This window comes from Pristiophorus japonicus, chromosome 3 (assembly GCF_044704955.1).
Source record: "Pristiophorus japonicus isolate sPriJap1 chromosome 3, sPriJap1.hap1, whole genome shotgun sequence".
Lineage (NCBI taxonomy): Eukaryota > Metazoa > Chordata > Chondrichthyes > Pristiophoridae > Pristiophorus > Pristiophorus japonicus.
The window spans coordinates 64,094,451-64,113,754 of record NC_091979.1 but is presented as its reverse complement, the minus strand read 5'-3'; the positions used below and the strand labels follow the sequence as shown (position 1 = coordinate 64,113,754).

The window sequence follows — 19,304 nt, the reverse complement described above, 5'->3', positions numbered from 1 at the left end:
CCCCCCCCCCCGCGGGAACTAACGGCTGCCTCCTTCCCCCCCCCCCCGCGGGAACTAACGGCTGCCTCCTCCCCCCCCCCCCCCCCGCGGGAACTAACGGCTGCCTCCCCCCCCCCCCCGCGGGAACTAACGGCTGCCTCCTCCCCCCCCCGCGGGAACTAACGGCTGCCTCCTCCCCCCCCCTCGGGAACTAACGGCTGCTTCCTCCCCCCCCTCGGGAACTAACGGCTGCTTCCTCCCCCCCCTCGGGAACTAACGGCTGCCTCCTCCCCCCCCCTCGGGAACTAACGGCTGCTTCCTCCCCCCCCTCGGGAACTAACGGCTGCCTCCTCCCCCCCCTCGGGAACTAACGGCTGCCTCCTCCCCCCCCCCCCCCCCGCGGGAACTAACGGCTGCTTCCTCCCCCCCCTCGGGAACTAACGGCTGCTTCCTCCCCCCCCTCGGGAACTAACGGCTGCCTACTTCCCCCCCCCCCCCCCCTGCGGGAACGGCTGCCTCAACATGTGAGGCTGACTGCAGCATTCTCCGTGCCTGAAGCACTTTCACACAGGTAGGAAGATGGTTTATTTAACCTTTTCTTTGCTTATAAATGTTTATTCAGGTTGGATTTATTTGTATAATATTTGTAGAAGTATAAATAAGGATTTATTATAGAATTTAATGACTTCCCTCCCCCCCCCCCCCCCCCCACCTCGTTCTGGACGCCTAATTTGTAACCTGCGCCTGATTTTTTAATGTGTAGACAAGGTTTTTTCAGTTCTACAAAAATCTTCACTTGCTCCATTCTAAGTTAGTTTGGAGTACGTTTTCACTGTGGAAACTTTCAAATCAGGTGTCAGTGGCCGGACACGCCCCCTTTTGAAGAAAAAATTCTGTTCCAAAGTGAAACTGTTCTAACTGACTAGAACTGCAGGAAGAAAAATGTGGAGAATTGCGATTTCTAAGATAGTCCGTTCTCCACCAGTTGCTCCTAAAAATCATGTGGAAACTTGGGCCCAATGTTGCCGCGTGAAGAGCATTAACACTCTGAGCTGAAAATGAAAGATCAAAGTATTTTCAATCCCTGTTTCTGATCTGAACCATGGTCAAATGAGAAGGCTGCTATGCAATGTTCCCTAAATGCGCATGTGCATTTCTTGTACCTGTATTGAAAAGTCAACAAGCCGGCTGTGCAGCTTACAGGGAACATTGCTGCAGTGTCATCTTGGAGGTGAGAAGAAAAATTGCCCGAGAGTTTCCAACATATCCTGGCAGATACTGGGGGACAGTGTCTGATGCCCCTATGAACAAGCTCCGCACACATCCATTTGGTAATAGAGTTTTTCTTTTAATGCAGCAAGTTGTTGTGATCTGGAATGCACTACCTGAAAATGTGTTGGAAGCAGATTCAATAAAAACTTTTAAAATGGAATTGGATAAATACCGTATATACTCGCGTATCCTACGATCTCACGTATCATGCGACCCCTAAACTTTCGTCCCCAAAACATTATTTTATCATGTATCTTATGTATCATGCGAGTCACTTTTTTGAGATGCCAGATGACACTAGGCTAGGCTTTCAAACAAGTTTAACAAGTACCCAACACGTAACAAGTACCCTAACACATAACAACGATCGAATACAGACCTTAACAACCGAATCATGAAACGACTCTTCCGCCGTAAACAACCGAATGAGAAACAGCTGTTTTGCATTCTACCCTTAGCCACTATGGAGAAAAGATCTGCGAAGAAATATACTGCCAAATTTAAGCTGCAAGTTGTTGCCGAAGCGGAACAAAGCAACAACGTTAAAGCTGCAAAGCTGTTTGGTGTCGGAGAAAGCTGTGTCTGAAACTGGAGAAAACAAAAAGAAAAATTGAAGGAAACTCCTTCCTATAAATGCGCAAATCGCGGATCGAAATGTCATTGGCCGCATTTAGAAGATAAAGTATCAAAGTGGGTGTCCGAAAATCGAGAAAATGGTTATATCATTAAGAATCGTTTCTGTTTTCCTCTCAGCTGATTTGGAAAGCGTAAACATTACGTGTGTATCAGCAAGTAAAACAGCAGTTTTATCAAAATCATCTTTATTTGATATACATATGTACTATTTGACTTACCGTAAATGGATACGGTCTGCTTAACAGCCTAACAGCCTAATCTTGGCCAGCACTTCACACCCGCAAATTTTGTATCTCGCGTATCATGCTACCCCCCAAATTTAGGTTACAATTTAGGTCTTCAAAAGTCGCATGATACGCGAGTATATACGGTAGTTGAAAAATAAAAAAATTTGAAGAGCTCAATTTTGCTCCACTCTCCACCCAGAAAAATCTTAACAATCAGTAAGTGCCCCCCCCCTTTCAGGCGAGGGGCAATTTTGGTACCCTTGAGTTTCTCGACAGTGTCTTCAAATGACGTATCCTTCGCTTTCCCTGGTGTCAATGCTTCGTAGACATCTGGCCCAATCTACGTTAGAAAAATTGCTTTCTTCCATTCACGAATTACTTTATTTTGAGCTTGAATATTCTCATCTGCACCTTCGGACACAATAAAGTCATTGGCTCCAAGAAATCATGGTCATCCGCTCAATGTAAGAACTGAATGGTTCATGAGCTCAGTTATACATGCCGAGGTTTCCGATGAATCCCATAGGAATGGCCATGATTGTCTCTATTCCATTGTACAGTGACTCAGCACACTACCTGTGTATCTATGAGAATCAACGCCGCTGTGTGCACAGACGATTCTGCATCAGCATTAAAGGTAAAACATTGCAAAAATTCAGTTTAGATGTCACAAATTCATCTTAAACTTGTTCACTTGAAGGTTGAACTCTGTGTCCTTTCATGATCCCTAAAAATGGCTTTGGGATCCCATCCATGTCGCCAGAATGTTATATCTGTGGTATTATAAATGTGGATAGAACAAATGAAGGACAGAGTCACGATGAGTTGCTAGTCCACATGCTTGCTTTACTAGGCCAGAGCGAACTAAGCATGCTCATACTAAACCATGTGACAAACCATGTGATAATACATGACACTAATGAGGGGGTGGTAAATACTGACAGTGAATATCTAAAATAATGGCGAGTTTTCAACTGCCAGCCAACTGGTTCTCACCTGAAAAACGGTCAACTGGCAGAGGAAAATCTGGTAGGGACCTTGTCCACTCCAACTGTCTGTTTGATTCAATTTTTCTGTATAATTACATAAATAGATTTAAAATAATGAGGGATTCCAGCACTTTCTACTAGATATTCTGATTGATGTGTACCATTTGAGAAATCAATTAAAGATTTTCAATGATGGGGCTAAGATTCCAGCCTCACGGGTCCGTACACAGTGCGGACGGACCCAGCGAAGCCCCAGAAAAGTCTGTTTTCGGCGCCCCGAAAACTGGCTTTTCCGATCTGTCAAGATTTCTCTTGACAGATCCTCCGCATCCCCGGGAGAGGGACATTGGCGTGGGTGAGATTCAGCTATTTGCCCAGCAAATGTCCTTCAAACTCTGACACTTGGTGAAAGCAGGTGCGCAGCTTGCTTTTACCAGCATAAGAGTTTTACAACATATATAAAGGTAATTGAAATACACATTTTTATAGTTTAAAAACCCTGTCCGTTGAGGTAAGTTTATTTTAAATCCTATTAAAACACGTTAAAAAAAAATTTCTAAAATATACAATTAATTTTAAATATGTGATGTGTTTTTATTTATTATGTTGTGTTTCTTGTTTTAGGGGTTTATCCTCATTGATAATAATGGGAATTCGGAGAATTGGAGTTCCCATTACTATCAATGACACTACTGCAGAGTGATTGGTGGTCCAGCATTGCCGTGTGTACGAGGAACATAAGAACATAAGAAATAAGAACAGGAATAGGCCATACGGCCCCTCGAGCCTGCTCCGCCATTCAATAAGATCATGGCTGATCTGATCATGGACTCAGCTCCACTTCCCCGCCCGCTCCCCATAACCCCTTATAGTTACAGGATGTCCTGTCCCCATACGTTACGCATCCAATGAAGACCTGTGACCGCAATCAAAGGCAACTCCGGGACCATCAGGTACTTGCGTAAAAACATTTTGGGTCGGAGACGTTCGTCCGAAGGAAGCCTCCAACCGGAATTTTAGGCCCAATGTGATACACAAAAGTGTGAACAACTTGCTTCAGCCTTTGCATATCTGCTATCTTTCTTCAGCTAAACCTAACGTACCAATGTTGTCTCTTAAAACCAGAAGGTCATGAAATGTGTGAAATTGGATATGGTATAGCAAAAAAAAGTAGTGTTTACATTTACTTTATTTAATTCCTTCTAATTCTACCTGTGTGCCAGCACTTGTGAAAGAAAAGAGTCAGGGTCTGAACATCTCCTTCACTTGGAACCAGATGAGCTCAGAAGAATTTGAAAAGAAAACCAAGGAAAGCGATGAAATCAAAAAATTTGATTTCATTCACATGATCCAGGTAACTGAAGCTAAAAATAGCCTTACAACCGAGAGTCTAACCTCCGCCCGTTGACATTCAATGGCATTACCATCGCTGAATCCCCCACCATCAGCATCCTGGGGGCTCACCATTGACCAGAAAATTAATTGGACCAACCACATAAATACCGTGGCAACAAGATCAGGTCAGAGGTTGGTTATTCTGTGGCGAGTGCCTCACCTCCTGACTCCCCAAAGCCTTTCTACCACTTACAAGGCACAAGTCAGGAGTGTGATGGAATACTCTCCACTTGCTTGGATGAGTGCAGCTCCAACAACAATCAAGAAGCTCAACAGCATCCAGGGCAAAGCAGCCCACTTGATTGGCACCCCTTCCACCACCTTAAACATTCACTCCCTCCATCACCGTGCACCGTGGCTGCAGTGTGTACCAGCTACAAGATGCACTGCTCCAACTCACCAAGGCTTCTTCGGCAGCACCTCCCAAACCCGCGACCTCTACCACCTAGAAGGACAAAGGCAGCAGGTGCATGGGAGCACCACCACCTTCACGTTTCCCTCCAAGTCACACACCATCCTGACTTGGAAATATATCACCGTTACTTCATCGTTGCTGGGTCAAAATCCTGGAACTCCCTTCCTAACAGCACTGTGGGAGTACCTTCACCACACGAACTGCAGTGGTTCAAGAAGGTGACTCACCACCATCTTCTCAAGGGCAATTAGGGATGGCCAATAAATGCTGGCCTTGCCAGTGATGCCCACATCCCATGAACGAATAAAAAAAATCAACCAGCAGACAGGGGAAATATTTAACCTATCATTCTGGACTGGATGTGAATCCAGATCTGGACATCAAATGCCTAACTGTGCCACTTAGTGGTTGCATGTACCACAAACATTTTTAGAAGTAATATTCTTTCTTCAGGTAAATTATTCTCCATCTTTGATCTGTCTGCCCTTGACACCTCAGGTGCAAACAGGTGTGTGTGTGGGTAGCCTGTTTGTAGACTTCAGACAATGATCCCGAGCATCTGCCAGGTTGTGTTGGATGACTTGATTCTCTCTCGTAATTTTCCTTCCATGTTGCAGGAATGCACTGCAGCATTCCCACTTGACCATAGTTTAGATCAGGAAATGAGTGGAGCAGGAAAAAGTGATTGATGCCCAGGTCACAGGACTTATTTTGGAATGGAATGCCATAATAGGGTTGGTAACTTGAGAGGATGATCTGGAATGGGCTGACGGGCTCCTTTCATCCAAACCTAGCTTGTGCTGTGCTGTGATGTAACTGTGGTGAGAACAATTTGCATGTGTTGTGGATCTCATTCTTTCCACACTAAGGCTGAAATCTTACCAGCACTGCAAGTGCGAGTTTGGAGATGAGTCCGCTGTCAAAATGGAAGTGATTGACAGTGGGGTTTAAAGGTATTTAAGTAGCATTTTACAACAGCCTAACGATTTTCCACATTTTTTTGGAGGTTCCCGGCTCAGGGATCACGTTAAGTAAGTGGGTCCGGTTCTCAATGACTCTCCATTGCTGTGAATAGTTGACAGCTGCAAAAGTGGTATAAAAGCTACCGTTTCACAGCTGTTCAATTTGCAATCATAGAAGCTGGAGCCTTCAGGATTCTGGAATACACTTTTCAGGTTTATGGAGGTTTGAAGTGTTTGGATTAAATTATCAAGTGTCACTTCCTTGGAGCAACCTGTCTCACCATTGACAGATCGCTCCTGTCATCTCAACTTCAGCTGCCATAAATTCCAGCAGCATCTGTGCCCTTGAAAAAATCTCACCTTGGTCCTCAGAATCCCACCATGATCATCCCCAACACCAACATCACCAGGCACACCAACAGCACCAACAACAACACCAACCTTCTCCACAATCACCTGATGCTGCTCAGGACGCAGGGCATTAGCACATGACCACATTGCTGTCTGGGAGGCCAGGGATGGTCTCACAATGGCCACATTTACTTCACTTGATGCTGTGCACCCTGACTTCCACATGATGCACCAGTTGGCACCACCCCACTCCAACACCATTCAGCATCCCTACAATGCCAAAGCCATTCCTGTTACATTCATCATCATTGCAGGGCCACCCTTATATCTCACCATTCACTGCAACTCACTAAACTGCTTCCAAAGGAACACACACATCTGTCCAAGAAGGCAAATTGAAAATAAAGCTTTCTCTGTTTGACAACTTATTAACATAAACTTTACATTAACATTGGCTAAAAGACCCAAGTGCCTCCCTTAGTGTGTTATTAGTTGGTATGATTGCACTAGGGTGAGTGTGAGGGGTGGCTAGTGAGATGGGGAAGTGATAATGCAGATAGAGAGAGAGAGAGATGGGTGGATTTGCAAGGCAGGTTGGTGTGAGTAAGGATGTACAGGAGTAGGATAGGGAAGACAGAGTGATGGGAATATGATGAGTGGCACAGCAGGATGAGGTGGTGTGTGGCTTTGCAGTAATGTTTTGAGATTTCCTGAAGTCATTGAAAGCTTTGCACCACTGCAGCCAGGTCCTCCTGACGACATCCCTGCTTGTGCCCTCCTAGGCAATGTGCAACCAGGCTGCATTGGTGTCTTGCGGAGTTTTCTTCCGCCAATAGAAGGGAAGAGATCCTCCCCGCGTGCTGTGCCTCCCTTCATAAGCATATGGAGGGTGTATTGGGAGAACCTGGGTGCAGCCGTGCACCTCTGTGCAGTGCATGTCAGTATTTGCAGCACCTCAATGCTGCAGAAAACTGACAGCACAACTGTCAAAATGAATGTGGTCATGGTCCCTTTAAGGAAACCGGCTGATGACACGTCATCAACTTATGTCATGAGACTCGCTTCTTTTTAATTAGCCGGGAACCTCGCTTAACATGCCCAATCAGGGGAAAGTCATGGGGGAAGCTGACTTGGAGCCAGGAGCTGATTCGAATCCACCCCTGACCGCCCGCCTCTCTCCCACCTCGGATGGGGAAATCGCGGCCTAAGCTTCGCCAAATACCCTCTGATGAAAGTGGTGCCCTTTTAAGGTGTCAGCTGCTTGTGCAGTTTGACTCTTGTAACCAAAGCAGTAACAATACTATATCTCGGTCAGCTGTACCTGATTTTTAGGAGAAAATGAACTTGAAATTAATATAACTCCTTGAGTGTGGAACTGATAGCTCTTTCAAAGAGGTGGCACAGGCACGATGGGCCGAATGGCCTCCTTCTGTGCTGGATTCTAGGTGTCAAAGGAAGCCAGATTAAAAATGTCGAATAATTTTGCAGAAGAAAAAAATGTAATTGTAAACAATATGACTTGAAAAATTGCGATAAACCACTGATTGTTTGGGCAGCTGAGTGACACACTCTGTTAGATAGACTACTGAGACTTGGGTTCAGATCCAACCCAGACTAATGAGATGAAAGTCTTCTCTGTTTGTTGGCTACAAGGGTTCTGTGTGAAATGTATTTGGGGAGAGTCATCTGAGGCCACAGTATTTTGTTGGGGCAAAATACAGGGAGCCAAGAAGGCCCCTGGTGTATGCTAAGTTTACTGATATCAGTTGGGAGAAAACTAGAGTCATTACAATTGGCCTTAGCAGCCTTGGGCTGAGGAGGGAAGGGAGAAATCAGTAAGGATATCTGTTCCTGGTAAAAATACAGTGACTTCTATCAGAAGTTGCTTGTTTTTAGAAGATGGGTGAGGACAGAAGCAGGTTCAGCTGTTTATTTTTCAATTATCTATGGAATATGGGCATCGCTAGCAAGGCCAGAATTTATTGCCCATCCCTAATTGCCCTTGAGAAGGTGGTCATGAGCTGCATTCTTGAACCACTGAAGTCGGTGAGATGAAGATAATCTCTCAGTGCTGATAGGTAGGCAGTTCCAGGATTTTGGCCCAGCGAAGTTGAAGGAACAATAATATATTTCCAAGTCAAAATGGTGTGTGACTTAGAGAGGAACTTGGAGTTGGTGGTGTTCCCATGCACCTGCTGTTCTTGTCCTTCCAGGTGGTAGAGCCTGTGGGTTTGGGAGGTGCTGTTGAAGAAGCCTTGGTGAGTTGTATACAGTGCATCTTGTATATGGTACACACTGCAGACACGGTGCGGCAGTGGTAGAGGAAATGAATATTAAAGTGGTGGATGGGGTACCAATCAAGCGGGCTGCTTTGTCCTGGTTGGTGTTAAGCTTCTTGAGTGGTGTTGGAGCTGCACTCATCCAGGCAAGTAGAGAGGATTCCATCACACTGCTGACTTGTGCCTTGTAGATGGTGGAAAGGCTTTGGGGTGTCAGGAGGTGAGTCACTTGCAGAATACCTAGTCTCTGACCTGCTCTTGTAGTCGCAAGATTTATGCGGCTTGTCCAGTTAAGTTTCTGGTCAATGGTGACTTCAGGATCTTGATTTTGGGGATTCAATGATGGTAATGCCGCTGAATATCAATGGGAGATGATTAGATACTTATTGTCTGGCACTTGTGTGGCACGAATGCTACTTGCCACTTCTCAGAAGTTGTAGGCAGCCGATTCCTTCTGGGATTCATCACCTTGGGCTTAAGATACCAGACCTTTCCAAAGGCAACAATGGAACTCACCCGCTCTCTGTTGAGGCCTTATGTTGGGCCCGTCACACAGCACTGCCCCCCAGTAATCAAGATCCACAGCGCGGCCCTGGACAACGTGGACCACTTTCCATACCTCGGAAGCCTATTGTCAGCAAGGGCGGTCATCGACGACGATGTTCAACACCGTTTTCAGTGCACCAGCGCAGCCTTCGGCCACCTGAGGAAGAAAGTGTTCGAAGATCAGTCCCTCAAATCTGCCATCAAGATCATGGTCTACAGGACTGTAGTGATACCCGCCCTCCTGTATGGCTCAGAGATGTGGACCATATAAAGTAGACACCTCAAATCACTGGAGAAATACCATCAACGATGTCTCCGCAAGATCCTGCAAATCCCCTGGTAGGACAGACGCACCAACGATAGCGTCCTCGACCAGTCCAGCAGCGAAGCACTGACCGCACTCGACCAGCTCTGTTGGGCGGGCCGCATTGTTTGCATGCCTGACACAAGACTTCCAAAGCAAGTGCTCTACTCGAAACTCCAACATGGCAAGCGAGCCCCAGGTGGGCAGAGGAAATGTTTCAAGGACACCCTCAAAAGCTCCTTGGTAAAATGTAACATCCCCACCGACACCGAGGGGAGTCTTTGGCCAGGGACTCCTAAGTGGAGGAAGAACATTCAGGAGGGCGCTGAGCACCTCGAGTCACGTCGCCAAGAGCATGCAGAAAACAGGCGCAGGCAGTGGAAGGAGTGTGCGGCAAACCAATCCTGCCCACCCTTTCCTTCAGCGACTGCCTGTCCCACCTGTGTCAGGCACTGTTATTCTCGTATTGGACTGTTCAGTCACCAAGAACTCACTCTTGGAGTGGAGGCAAGTCTTCCTCGGTTTCGAGGGACTGCCTATGATGATGATATTAGAAACATAGAAAATAGGTGCAGGAGCAGGCCATTCGGCCCTTCTAGCCTGCACCGCCATTCAATGAGTTCATGGCTGAACATGAAACTTCAGTACCCCCTTCCTGCTTTCTTGCCATAACCCTTGATCTCCCGAGTAGTAAGGACTTCATCTAACTCCCTTTTGAATATATTTAGTGAATTGGCCTCAACTACTTTCTGTGGTAGAGAATTCCACAGGTTCACCACTCTCTGGGTGAAGAAGTTTCTCCTCATCTCGGTCCTAAATGGCTTACCCCTTATCCTCAGACTGTGACCCCTGGTTCTGGACTTCCACAACATTGGGAACATTCTTCCTGCATCTAACCTGTCTAAACCCGTCAGAATTTTAAACGTTTCTATGAGGTCCCCTCTCATTCTTCTGAACTCCAGTGAATACAAGCCCAGTTGATCCAGTCTTTCTTGATAGGTCAGTCCCGCCATCCCGGGAATCAGTCTGGTGAATCTTCACTGCACTCCCTCAATAGCAAGAATGTCCTTCCTCAAGTTAGGAGACCAAAACTGTACACAATACTCCAGGTGTGGCCTCACCAAGGCCCTGTACAACTGTAGCAACACCTCCCTGCCCCTGTATTCAAATCCCCTCGCTATGAAGGCCAACATGCCATTTGCTTTCTTAACCGCCTGCTGTACCTGCATGCTAACCTTCAATGACTGATGTACCATGACACCCAGGTCTCGTTGCACCTTCCCTTTTCCTAATCTGTCACCATTCAGATAATAGTCTGTCTCTCTGTTTTTACCACCAAAGTGGATAACCTCACATTTATCCACATTATACTTCATCTGCCATGCATTTGCCCACTCACCTAACCTATCCAAGTCACTCTGCAGCCTAATAGCATCCTCCTCGCAGCTCACACTGCCACCCAACTTAGTGTCATCCGCAAATTTGGAGATACTGCATTTAATCCCCTCGTCTAAATCATTAATGTACAATGTAAACAGCTGGGGCTCCAGCACAGAATCTTGCGGCACCCCACTAGTCACTGCCTGCCATTCTGAAAAGTACCCGTTTACTCCTACTCTTTGCTTCCTGTCTGACAACCAGTTCTCAATCCACGTCAGCACACTACCCCCAATCCCATGTGCTTTAACTTTGCACATTAATCTCTTGTGTGGGACCTTGTCGAAAGCCTTCTGAAAGTCCAAATATACCACATCAACTGGTTCTCCTTTGTCCACTTTACTGGAAACATCCTCAAAAAATTCCAGAAGATTTGTCAAGCATGATTTCCCTTTCACAAATCCATGCTGACTTGGACCTATCATGTCACCATTTTCCAGATGCACTGCTATGACATCCTTAATAATTGATTCCATCATTTTACCCACTACTGAGGTCAGGCTGACTGGTCTATAATTCCCTGTTTTCTCTCTCCCTCCTTTTTTAAAAAGTGGGGTTACATTGGCTACCCTCCACTCTATAGGAACTGATCCAGAGTCAATGGAATGTTGGAAAATGACTGTCAATGCATCCGCTGTTTCCAAGGCCACCTCCTTAAGTACTCTGGGATGCAGTCCATCAGGCCCTGGGGATTTATCGGCCTTCAATCCCATCAATTTCCCCAACACAATTTCCCGACTAATAAAGATTTCCCTCAGTTCCTCCTCCTTACTAGACCCTCTGACCCCTTTTATATCCGGAAGGTTGTTTGTGTCCTCCTTAGTGAATACCGAACCAAAGTACTTGTTCAATTCGTCTGCCATTTCTTTGTTCCCCGTTATGACTTCCCCTGATTCTGACTGCAGGGGACCTACGTTTGTCTTTACTAACCTTTTTCTCTTTACATATCTATAGAAACTTTTGCAATCCACCTTAATGTTCCCTGCAAGCTTCTTCTCGTACTCCATTTTCCCTGCCCTAATCAAACCCTTTGTCCTCCTCTGCTGAGTTCTAAATTTCTCCCAGTCCCCAGGTTCGCTGCTATTTCTGGCCAATTTGTATGCCACTTCCTTGGCTTTAATACTATCCCTGATTTCCCTAGATAACCACGGTTGAGCCACCTTCCCTTTTTTATTTTTACGCCAGACAGGAATGTACAATTGTCGTAATTCATCCATGCGGTCTCTAAATGTCTGCCATTGCCCATCCACAGTCAACCCCCTAAGTATCATTCGCCAATCTATCCTAGCCAATTCACGCCTCATACCTTCAAATTTACCCTTCTTTAAGTTCTGGACCATGGTCTCTGAATTTACTGTTTCATTCTCCATCCTAATGCAGAATTCCACCATATTATGGTCACTCTTCCCCAAGGGGCCTCGCACAATGAGATTGCTAATTAATCCTCTCTCATTACACAACACTCAGTCTAAGATGGCCTCCCCCCTCGTTGGTTCCTCAACATATTGGTCTGGAAAACCATCCCTTATGCACTCCAGGAAATCCTCCTCCACCGTATTGCTTCCAGTTTGGCTAGCCCAATCTATGTGCATATTAAAGTCACCCATTATAACTGCTACACCTTTATTGCATGCACCCCTAATTTCCTGTTTGATGCCCTCCCCAACATCCCTATTACTGTTTGGAGGTCTGTACACAACTCCTACTAACGTTTTTTGCCCTTTGGTGTTCTGCAGCTCTACCCATATAGATTCCACATCATCCAAGCTAATGTCTTTCCTAACTATTGCATTAATCTCCTCTTTAACCAACAATGCTACCCCACCTCCTTTTCCTTTTATTCTATCCTTCCTGAATGTTGAATACCCCTGAATGTTGAGTTCCCAGCCCTGATCATCCTGGAGCCACGTCTCCGTAATCCCAATCACATCATATTTGTTAACATCTATTTGCACAGTTAATTCATCCACCTTATTGCGGATACTCCTTGCATTAAGACACAAAGCCTTCAGGCTTGTTTTTTTAACACCCTTTGTCCTTTTAGAATTTTGCTGTACAGTGGCCCTTTTTGTTCTTTGCCTTGGGTTTCTCCGCCCTCCACTTTTCCTCATCTCCTTTCTGTCTTTTGCTTTTGCCTCCTTTTTGTTTCCCTCTGTCTCCCTGCATAGGTTCCCATCCTCCTGCCATATTAGTTTAAATCCTCCCCAACAGCACTAGCAAACACTCCCCCTAGGACATTGGTTCCGGTCCTGCCCAGGTGCAGACGGTCCGGTTTGTACTGGTCCCACCTCCCCCAGAACCGGTCCCAATGCCCCAGGAATTTGAATCCCTCCCTCTGCACCACTGCTCAAGCCACGTATTCATCTGAGCTATCCTGCGATTCCTACTCTGACTATCACGTGGCACTGGTAGCAATCCCGAGATTACTACTTTTGAGGTCCTACTTTTTAATTTAGCTCCTAGCTCCTTAAATTCGTTTCGTAGGACCTCATCCCTTTTTTTACCTATGTCGTTGGTACCAATGTGCACCACGACAACTGGCTGTTCTCCCTTCCATTTCAGAATGTCCTGCACCCGCTCCGAGACATCCTTGACCCTTGCACCAGGGAGGCAACATACCATCCTGGAGTCTCGGTCGCGGCCGCAGAAACGTCTATCTATTCCCCTCACCATTGAATCCCCTATCACTATTGCTGTCCCACTCTTTTTCTTGCCCTCCTGTGCAGCAGAGCCAGCCACGGTGCCATGAACTTGGCTGCTGCTGCCCTCCACTGATGAGTCATCCCCCTCAACAGTACTCAAAACAGTGTATCTGTTTTGCAGGGGGATGACCACAGGGGACCCCTGCACTACCTTCCTTGCACTACTCTTCCTGCTGGTCTTCCATTCCCTAGCTGGCTGTGGACCCTTTCCCTGCGGTAAGACCAACTCACTACACGTGATACTCACGTCATTCTCAGCATCGTGGATGCTCCAGAGCGAATCCACCCTCAGCTCCAACCCCGCAAGGCGGACAGTCAGGAGCTGGAGGTGGATACACTTCCTGCAAATATAGTCGTCAGGGACACCGGAAGTGTCCCTGAGTTCCCACATGGTACAGGAGGAGCTTAACACCCGACCGAGCTCTCCTGCCATGACTGAACCCTTAGATACACTTAAATTGGCAACAACAATGTTAAAAGTTACTCACTGATATAAGAAGAAAAAGAAAAACTACTCACCAATCAGCAGCCAATCACTTACCCCCTAGGCTGTGACGTCACCTTTGTTTCTTTCGTTGCCTTCTCCCTGTAGCTGCACCGGCACGCCTCTCGCCGACCCCGGACTCGCGCTGCTCCGAGCTCCCGCCTCCTCGACTGACTGCTCGAACTGCTCGACTCCCGCTGGCCTTTATAGGCCTCTCGCTGACCCCGGACTCGCGCTGCTCCGAGCTCCCGCCTCCTCGACTGACTGCTCGAACTGCTCGACTCCCGCTGGCCTTTATAGGCCTCTCGCCGACCCCGGACTCACGCTGCTCGGAGCTCCCGCCTCCTCGACTGACTGCTCGAACTGCTCGACTCCCGCTGGCCTTTATAGGCCTCTCGCCGACTCCGGACTCGCGCTGCTCCGAGCTCCCACCTCCTCGACTGACTGGTGTATGGGGTGGAATTCCCAGGTTATGCAAAACACACCCAGATGTATTTGGGTGCTGAGGGGGGGAGGGGTAGCAGCAAGTTTGTCCACACCTGCCCTATGAAAATGGCAAACCAGAAAAAGAGCGCAATCCTGGCCGAAGTAGGTTTTGCCCATCTTCTGGCCCTCTGATCAGAAGTCTCATCGGATTCAACCGAGGCCCTACCAAGGGCTCAGGTGGAAAATGTAGTATAAATAGTAGTTCAAATACAAACAAAAGGGAAGGGAGTAGAGTAACAGTCCGAAATTGTGCGCAGGCATGACAGGTAAAGGTGAAACTAAAAGATGTAAAGTGATTAAACCAGGAGAGAGAAATAAGGATCAAGTGAGTAAAACATTAGAGCTAAAGAACAGGCTAGGGTCTGTGGCCCAAATAAGGCATTCTTTATACAAACGCAAAGAGTATGAGGAATAAATTGAATGAACTGCAGGCACAAATTCAACTTGGAGGGTTATTACATGGTAGCCATTACTGAGACATGGCTGCACGACCATGTCAGACGGTCAGGACTGGGAACTAAATATACCAGGTTGTAAGGTCTACAGGAAAGAGAGAAAATGGAAGAGGGGGAGGAGTAGCCTTAGTGATTAAGGGTGAAATCACTTTAATGATAAGCAGGCAGTGGAGACTTTGAATAGAATTAAGAAATAGAAAAGGATTTAAGACACTAGTGGGATTTGCATATAGGTCCCTTGGTAGCAGCTTCAAAGTGCTAGATTTTAATAAATGTAGAGATTAGACAATCATGTAGCAAAGGCAGAGTGGTTTTAAAGGAGGATTTTAAACTTCATGTAGATTGGGATAAGCAGACTAGCACATGCCAGAATTTCTTGAGTGTGCCCGGGATAGGTTTCTGCAACAATATGTCCTAGAGGCAACAAGGGGGTATGCCATTTTAGATTTAGCAATGAGTAATGAGCCAGATTTAGTTAACAGCCTAACAATGCATGAACATTTATCCAGCAGCGATCATAACATGATCAAGTTCAACGTAGTGTTTGAAAGGGAGAAATGTGAAACATAGTGTTTGAAAAGGAGAATAAGTAATACAAAATTTATATTAGGAAAAAGAAGGTGGTCAAGAGAAATGCTGGCTTCTTTAAAACTGATGATGGTGATATTGTTAATGATAAGGAAATGGTGCACATGTTGAGTAATTACTTTGTATCAGTATTTACAGTAGAGGAAGAGGATAGCATACTAGAAATTGCAAGGAAACTAATAGCAAATCAGGGACAGGGACGCAACAAACATAATTTAAGCAAAATAACAGTAATGAAGAAAAGGAAGGCATTAAAGAGCGACAAATGCCCAGGACCAGATGGCTTCCATCCCATGGTTTTAAAGGAAGTAGGTGAGCACATTACAGATGGCCTAACTATAATCATCCATAGTTCTCTCAATTCAGGAACCGTTCCTTTAGATTGGAAAATTCTGCATTTCACTCTGCTATTTAAGAATGGTGAGAGAGGGAAACAAGGGAATTGTAGACCAGCTAACCTAAGATCTGTTGTCGGGAAATTACCATAATTAAAAATAGATTGGAGGGTTGGAGGGTAGCTAATGTAACCCCACTTTTTAAAAAAGGAGGGAGAGAGAAAAAAGGGAATTATAGACTGGTTAGCCTGATATCAGTAGTGGGGAAAATGTTGGAATCAATTATTAAAGATGTAATAGCAGCGCATTTGAAAAGCAGTGACCGGATCGGTCCAAGTCAGCATGGATTTATGAAAGGGAAATAATGCTTGACAAATCTTCTAGAATTTTTTGAGGATGTAACTAGTCGAGTGGACAAGGGAGAATCAGTGCATGTGGTTATTTGGACTTTCAAAAGGCTTTTGATAAGATCCCACACAAGAGATTAGTGTGGAAAATTAAAGCACATGGTATTAGGAGTAATGTATTGACATGGATATAGAACTGGTTGGCAGACAGGAAGCAAAGAGTAAGAAGAAACGGGTCCTTTTCAGAATGGCAGGCAGTGACTAGTGGGGTACCGCAAGGTTCAGTGCTGGGCCCCCAGCTATTTACAATATATATTAATGATTTGGATGAAGGAATTGAATGTAATATCTCCAAGTTTGCAGATGAAACTAAGCTGGGTGGCAGTGTAAGCTGTGAGGGGGATGCTAAGAGGCTGCAGGGTGACTTGGACAGGTTAGGTGAGTGGGCAAATACATGGCAGATGCAGTATAATGTAGATGAATATGAGGTTATCTATCCACTTTAGTGGCAAAAACAGGGAGGCGGAATATTATCTGAATGGTGACAGATTAGGAAAAGGGGATGCGCAACGAGATCTGGGTTTTTTGGTACATCAGTCATTGAAAGTTGGCATGCAGGTACAGCAGGCGGTGAAGAAGGCAAATGGCAAGTTGACCTTCATAGCGAGAGGATTTGAGTATCGGAGAAAGGAGGTCTTACTGCAGTTGTACAGGGCCTTGGTGAGGCCACACCTTGAATACTGTGTATAGTTTTGGTCTCCTAATCTGAGGAAGGACATTCTTGCTATTGAGGGAGTGCAGCGAAGGTTCATCAGACTGATCCCCGGGATGGCAGGACTGACATATGAAAAGACTGGATCGACTAGGCTTATATTCACTGGAATTTAGAAGAATGAGAGGGGATCTCATAGAAACATATAAAATTCTGACAGGATTGGACAGGTTAGATGCAGGAAGAATGTTCCCGACGTTGGGGAAATCCAGAACCAGGGCTCACAGTCTAAGGCTAAAGGGTAAGCCATTTAGGAGATGAGGAGAAACTTCTTCACTCAGAGAATTGTGAACCTGTGGAATTCTCTACCACAGAAAGTTGTTGAGGCCAGTTCGTTCGATATATTCAAAAGAGAGTTCAATGTGGCCATTACAGCTAAAGGGATCATGGGATATGGAGTGGAAGCAGGAATGTGGTATTAAAGTTGCATGATCAGCCATGATCATATTGATGGTGGTGCAGGCTCGAAGGGCCGAATGGCCTACTCCTGCACCTATTTTCTATGTTTCTATGTTTCAACTAGGATGACAAAACACCATGAAAATTTCCAGTTAATCAGGGAGAGCCAACATGGATTTATAAAAGGTAGGTCATATCTGACGAACCTGATTGAATTTTTTGAAGAGGTGACTAAAGTAGTGGACAGGGAAATGTCTATGGTGTTATTTTTATGGAGTTGCAGAACTCATTTGATAAAATCCCTCATAAGAGATTGTTAACTAAGGTTGAAGTCCATGGAATTGAAGGCAAATTAGTGACCTGTTTAGGAAATTGGCTGAGTGGCAGGAGACAGACAGTATGGATATTGGGCAGGTATTCTAATTGGCAGGATGTGACAAGTGGTGTCCCTCAGGGATCTATGTTCGGGTCTCAACTATTGACTTAGATGATGGGATAGAAAGCCAGATATCTAAATTTGCCGATGACACAAAGATAGGTGACATTGCAGGCAGTGTAGATGAAAGCATAAAATTACAAAGAGAGACTGATAGATTAAGTGAATGGGCAAAACGGTAGCAAATGGATTTCAATGTAGGCAAATGTGAGGTTATGCACTTTAGACATAAAAAAGATAGAACAGGGTATAGTTGGACCTCTCTAGTCTGGCACCCTTGGGACCTGACCGCTGCCAGACCAGAGAATTTTCCGAGCCACAGGAGGTCCACTGATGACAACACTGACACTGACCCGGATGTGTTCTGCGCATGCACTGTGCAGCATTTAATCATCGAAAATCACTTCATTTTTTTAAATCCTCAGGCCCGGCTTCGACGCCTCAGTCAGCCACTTGCCCTTCCCTTCTCTTTCCTTGCCTGGCCCGCTTACCTCAATGAATACCGACATCAACACCTCAAAAAACCACATACATACACACAAAAAAAAACTAGAGCTCGGAGATAAAATGGAGGATAAAGTCAAGGAGAGCTGCCAACCCTTATCCATGATCCTACTCCTGGCGCCAGTCCATGTGTAAGCCGCGAGCAGAGCCTGACTGGTGGAAGCGGCAGCCTCCTCGCACCAATACACACACAGACAACCCCCTGAGACTGGGGGAGTGGAAAATGTCGGCTCAGCCCGGCGCTGCAGCTGCAGCCTTAAGAACATGTGCGCACGCCGCCAATCAGGCAAGGAGAAGCGGCCTCGGCAGTGAGGAGCGTGTGTCAAACCACAGCTCCAGCCAAACCTTCAGCTGGCCAGGGAAAGGCTGTCAAGATTTGTCATCCAAAATGCATCACATGTACATTTAACACGTGGAGCCACAATTATTTTTTTCAATGGACGCCACCCACGCCGGGACTGATGGTGGACCAGGGATGTTTCCAGACTAAAGAGTCCCGGACTGGAGAGGTACAACTTGTACTTTCTAAATGGTGAAAAGCTAGAAACAAAGGGCTCAAATTTCCCCAACCCCAAGCACTGATCCTTGCAGTACCCCACTAATTAGAGCTTGCCAACCTGAAAATGACCCGTTTATTCCTACTCTCTGTTTTTGAGCCCTCATTTTGTTCAATAACCTCTTGTCTGGCACTTTATCGAATGCCTTCTGAAAATCGAAATACACCACACCCACTGGTCCCTCCTCTAAGCTAATCTACTACTTATAACTACAAAAAACTCTAACAGATTTGTCAAACATGATTTCCCTTTCATAAATCTGTGTTGACTCTGCCCATTATTATTTTCTAAGTGCCCTGTTACCATGTCCTTAATAATAGATTCTTGCATTTTCCCGACTACTGATGAGAGGCTAATTGGTCTATATTTCTCCATTTTCTCTCTCCCTCCTTTCTTAAATAGGGGCTTACATTAGCTACCTTCCAATTTGCAGGAATTATTCTAGAA

General features: G+C 45.8%; 1 protein-coding gene across 1 annotated transcript in view; it reads left to right on the top strand.

Annotated features, from left to right (window-relative positions):
• The window catches only part of LOC139253887 (histamine N-methyltransferase-like), a 48,968-nt gene that overhangs the window by 21,340 nt on the left and 8,324 nt on the right, over positions 1-19,304 (top strand). The window contains exon 4 of the mRNA XM_070873601.1: positions 4,339-4,457. Coding sequence (XP_070729702.1) covers positions 4,339-4,457 — 119 coding nt within the window. The remainder of the gene's footprint in view (positions 1-4,338; positions 4,458-19,304) is intronic.